This window comes from Aplidium turbinatum, chromosome 11, assembly GCF_918807975.1.
Source record: "Aplidium turbinatum chromosome 11, kaAplTurb1.1, whole genome shotgun sequence".
NCBI classification, from domain to species: Eukaryota; Metazoa; Chordata; class Ascidiacea; order Aplousobranchia; family Polyclinidae; genus Aplidium; species Aplidium turbinatum.
In genome coordinates, this window is record NC_137482.1 from 20,745,779 (window position 1) to 20,751,127 (window position 5,349).

A 5,349-nucleotide genomic window follows, 5' to 3' on the forward strand; every position below is an offset into this window, starting at 1 on the left:
TTTTTTACTTCTTATCACTCTTAGGATAGTTAGAGTAGCAAGCGTTTCAATTTTGCTCAATTTTTCTACGATGCTGAAATGCGTTATTGATGGAGACAGAAACAGGTATGAAACCTGTTTAACAAAAAAGATTTTCTTCTAAAACTTTCATGGCATTTATGAATTATACGGTAATTTATCTTTCTCATTATGAAAATTATTCTAATCAAAAAAGTTTACACTTTTGCTTTAGATTTCAATATATTTTACATAAATTCACAACAAGTTTTTTTGAAAAATGATGATTTTTTTAAAGATTAAGTTTCTGTTTTAAGTAAGAGCAAATAAAACCATGTCAGAAGCTAACGAAATCAAACTTGCTGAAGACCTTCGAGAAGCCTGCTACGCAAATGGGAAGGAAAGAGACGTATCAAAATCAGCAAATGTTTTGCATCAAATGGGACTCCTTTATCAAAAACGCACTCCGGACAAAATAAGCTTGATAAAAAGTGCTGCTTTATTGAACGCTTCCATCGCACGAAAACCTGACAATGCAGCTCAAATAGAAAAAGACTTAGAAGCATTGTGTTCACACGTTCTTCATCAAGCTAATGCAGAGAAAAAAGATCCAGATTTAGTTGAAAAATCAAAAGATGTGAAGACAAGTTTCCGGAAAATGAGAGAATCTGTTGAAATTTCTTTGTCAAAAGTAAAGAAAATTCCGAACATAATTGAAGATGATATTTTGCATGAACTGGAAGTTGAAAAAATTGAAACCATTAAAACCATTCAAGAGAAGATAAGTGATGAATACACATCAATCATGAAAGAGATCAATGACTACTGCGTATCCGTGATGGGAAAACCACCTTGCAAGTATGCTCTTGTTGGAATGGGATCGTTGGCGAGAAAAGAGATTACTCCTTTCTCTGATTTCGAGAATATCATTGTTTTAGAGGAGGGTTGCCAGAACTTTGACAATTATGAAGATGTGCTGGAGTACTTTCGTTGGTTTGCGGTCGTGTATCAAATCATTTTAATCAACTTGCAAGAAACAATATTACCAAGTGTAGATATTGACAGTTTGAAAAGTAAATCGAAAGAAGGTGAGTATTGGTTCTTTGATGCTTTGACGACAAGGGGAGTGTGTTTTGACGGCATGATGCCACATGCTTGCAAATCTCCTCTCGGTCGCCAACAACTCACCAAAGACAAACCTTGGAAGACTGAGCTCATAAAGCCTGTGAGTGGAATGCTGCATTATCTAAACACAGAGGAATCACTAAAAAATGGTTATCATCTCAGTGATATTCTTACTGAAACTATTTTTGTTGCTGGAGAACAAGCAATATATGATGACTTTTTTGATGGAGTACAAGCATTATTAGATTCGGCTTCTGAAGAGTCTTTGCAAGATTACATTATCAAGCAAATTAAAGAAGATTTGGAAAATTTTGCAACAAAACCAAGCCTTTCAACATTTTCTGAAAAAGACAATTTCAACCACAAACGAGTTGCCTATCGAAGTGTAACATTGTTTTTATCAGCGCTGAAGAGACTACACAAGATTTCAGCAAATTCTTGTTTCGACATCATCTCTAAACTTTATGACCAACAATCTATTAGCAAGTACACAAAACACAAGTTATCAATTTCCGTCGCAGTTGCATGTGAGATACGATTAAAAGTCTACATGACCAACAAGAGACAAGCGGATTTCTTAGAAAACACTAATTCGAGCAAAATTTCGGGCAATTCAGTTTCTTTGGTTGATATTATTGGAGAAAAATGTTGCATCAGTTTCTTTCAAGTTGCTTACTCTCTGCAGTGTGACATCTGTAAACGATTCGAAATGAGAAAATTACATTTTTATCCCAACATAACATTGCTGAATGTACAAATTTGCAAGTTTCTTAGATTCGAACTTCGAGCTTCTAATCTGATGACATTGTTTGTTGACAATCCATCTACCGATACAAGACTGATGGACTTTGAAACAAACAAGTATGCAATAATTAGAACAAAATTTCAAAAAATTAGACAAAACTATTGAAATAATTCAAAGCAAAAGCAATGAATCACAAAATAAAGAAGCAAAGGATACGTATTTAAAAATCAGTCAAATTTTATATGACACTAAACAATACCGAGAATCATTAGAGTATGGAGAGAAATATCTCAATCAAACTAAACTATCAGCAACAAATGAAGCCGCACTTGCGTCTAGAAGACGAGCCATTGGAATTGTGGCAAGCTGTCATAGAAATGTTTATCAATACGCAGATGCGATTGAAAACTATAAAAATCTGATAGAAATTGATGAAAAACAAGGTCGTCAAAATTCTGATGAAACTCTGGCTGACACTCTAGATCAGATTGGTCAATGTTTCTTAAAAACACACCAATACAAAAAAGCCATGGATTCTTTTCAAAAATCACTGGAAATCGCGAAACGAGTGTCAATAGATGAAAAAACTGATGAAAGTGTTGCTGCCGCTCTACATCAGATTGGTTGCTGTTTTTTAAACACAAACAAATACAAAAAAGCCATGGATTATTTTCAAACATCACTGGAAATCGCGAAACGAGTGTCAATAGATGAAAAAACTGATGAAAGTGTTGCTTTCACTCTACATGAGATTGGTAGCTGTTTCTTAAACACAAACAAATACAAAGAAGCTATGGATTATTTTCAAAAATCACTGGAAATCGCGAAACGAGTGTCAATAGATGAGGAAACTGATGAAAGTGTTGCTGTCACTGTGGGTCAGATTGGTCAATGTTTCTTAAACACAAACAAATACAAAGAAGCTATGGATTATTTTCAAAAATCACTGGAAATCAAGAAACGAGTGTCAATAGATGAAAAAACTGATGAAAGTGTTGCTGTCACTCTGGATCAGATTGGTCAATGTTTCTTAAACACAAACAAATACAAAGAAGCCATGAATTATTTTCAAAAATCACTGCAAATCAACAAACGAGTGTCAATAGATGAAAAAACTGATGAAAGTGTTGCTGTCGCTCTGTGTCAGATTGGGCAATGTCTCTTAGACACAAACAAATACAAAGAAGCCATGGATTATTTTCAAACATCATTGGAAATCAGGAAACGAGTGTCAATAGATGAAAAAACTGATAAATGTGTTGCTGTCACTCTACATGAGATTGGTCGCTGTTTCTTAAATACAAACAAATACAATGAAGCCATGGTTTATTTTCAAACATCACTGGAAATCAGGAAACGAGTGTCAATAGATGAAAAAACTGATGAAAGTGTTGCTGTCACTCTGGGTCAGATTGGTCGCTGTTTCTTAAACACAAACAAACACAATGAAGACATGGATTACTTTCAAAAATCACTGGAAATCAAGAAACGAGTGTCAATAGATGAAAAAACTGATAAATGTGTTGCTGTCACTCTACATGATATTGGTCGCTGTTTCTTAAATACAAACAAATACAATGAAGCCATGGTTTATTTTCAAACATCACTGGAAATCATGAAACGAGTGTCAATAGATGAAAAAACTGATAAAAGGGTCGCTGTCACTCTACATGAGATTGGTCGCTGTTTCTTAAACACAAACAAACACAATGAAGCCATGGATTATTTTCAAAAATCACTGGAAATCAAGAAACGAGTCTCAATAGATGAAAAAACTGATGATAGTGTTGCTGTCACTCTACATGAGATTGGTAGCTCTTTCTTAAACACAAACAAACACAAAGAAGCTATGGATTATTTTCAAACAACATTGGGAATCAAGAAACGAGTATCCATAGATAATAAATCTGATGAAAGTGTTGCTGTCACTCTATTTGAGATTGGTCGCTGTTTCTTAAACACAAACAAACACAAAGAAGCCATGGATTGTTTTTAAACATCATTGGAAATCAAGAAACGAGTTTCCATAGATAATAAATCTGATGAAAGTGTTGCTATCACTCTACATGAGATTGGTCGTTGTTTCTTAAATACAAACAAATACAAAGAAGCCATGGATTATTTTCAAACATCATTGGAAATCAACAAACGAATTTCAATAGATGAAAAAACTGATGCAAGTGTTGCTTTCACTCTTTATGAGATTGGTCAATGTCTCTTAAACACAAACAAATACAAAGAAGCTATGGATTGTTTTCAAAAATCATTGAAAATCCAGAAACGAGTGTCAATAGATGAAAAAACTGATAAAAGTGTCGCTGTCATTCTACATGAGATTGGTCGCTGTTTCTTAAACACAAACAAATGCAAAGAAGCCATGGAATATTTTCAAAATTCACTGGAAATCACGAAACGAGTGTCAATAGATGAAAAAACTGATGAAAGTGTTTCTATCACTCTACATGAGATTGACCGCTGTTTGTTAAATACAAATAAATACAAAGAAGCCATGGATTATTTAAAAAAATCACTGGAAATCACGAAACAAATGTCAATAGATGAGGAAACTGATGCAAGTGTGGCTGTTATTGTAGACAACATGGATCGCTGTTTATCAGAGATTAATAAATAAAATTCTTGATAAATAAAAAAGTTATGGATTTTTTGAAAGAATTACTTAATATGTTTGTTTGTTTGTTCACTGTAAGACTTTGCTGATTGATTGTCTTGTCGCACAATTTGCAGTATATTCAATGATGTCATTAGTAGAGCAAAAATTTAAAAAAAAACTACTTTTGCTCATCTTCCTAAACTTATATAAAGGAAAAATCAGTTTTAAGCCCATAAACACTTTGTCTTGATTAGTTATAGTTTAATGTTTCGAACCAACCAACTATATTATGTTCTTGTTATGTGTTACCAAAGATGTTACCGTACTATGAGAGAATTTAGAACAAAATAGGTAAGGAGTTCGTTGCAAGCTGTTCACTTAGTTTTGCATAAGTTTATTCATTAGTTAAGTCTTAGTTTTGCATCAGCTAATTCAAGTAAATTGAATCACTACTATCAAAGTAGCATCTACAGCCTGTTTCACCCTTTAGAGCAGGGCTACTCAACTGGCGAACCGCGGTCCGAGTCCGGACCTTCTTGGTGTTGATGGTGGAACTTGAGCTTTTGGAAGAATAACCTCATTGCCACGTTTCAGGGCTTCTTTAAACATATTTCTATTGGGAGGAAGCAATTTTTACTGTAATTATCCTAGTTGCCGGGGGGCTTCGACTCCGAGACTCCCAACACTTTCTCAGAAATCTAATTCGAGTTACATTTTACCTAAAAAAGTGGTTTGGTACGTATAAATTTAACTTTCGTGGTTGCGTGAGACATAACTTATTTACCGGACCGCTAAAAATATTCAACTTGTCAAACTGGACCTTTTTTAACATTGGTTAAGTAACCCTGCCTTAGAAGATAGTCAGAACTCA

General features: G+C 34.1%; 1 protein-coding gene across 1 annotated transcript; it reads left to right on the forward strand.

Moving 5' to 3' along the window:
* The first annotated feature begins 331 nt into the window (after positions 1-331).
* LOC145780313 (uncharacterized) lies at positions 332-4,499 on the forward strand. The gene is made up of 3 exons (XM_082592015.1): positions 332-1,351; positions 2,487-3,282; positions 3,898-4,499. The coding sequence occupies exons 1-3, from the start codon at positions 332-334 to the stop codon at positions 4,497-4,499; spliced, it is 2,418 nt and encodes an 805-aa protein (XP_082448141.1).
* Positions 4,500-5,349: the final 850 nt, after the last annotated feature.

What these genes read in the sequence shown, in the direction of transcription:
- LOC145780313 (XM_082592015.1), top strand. Translation starts at nt 332, where the DNA reads ATGTCAGAAGCTAACGAAATCAAACTTGCTGAAGACCTTCGAGAAGCC. An exon ending in ATGATGACTTTTTTGATGGA is followed by an intron (nt 1,352 to 2,486) that starts GTACAAGCATTA and finishes GCTCTACATCAG; the next exon opens with ATTGGTTGCTGTTTTTTAAA. An exon ending in TGTCACTCTGGGTCAGATTG is followed by an intron (nt 3,283 to 3,897) that starts GTCGCTGTTTCT and finishes GAGTTTCCATAG; the next exon opens with ATAATAAATCTGATGAAAGT.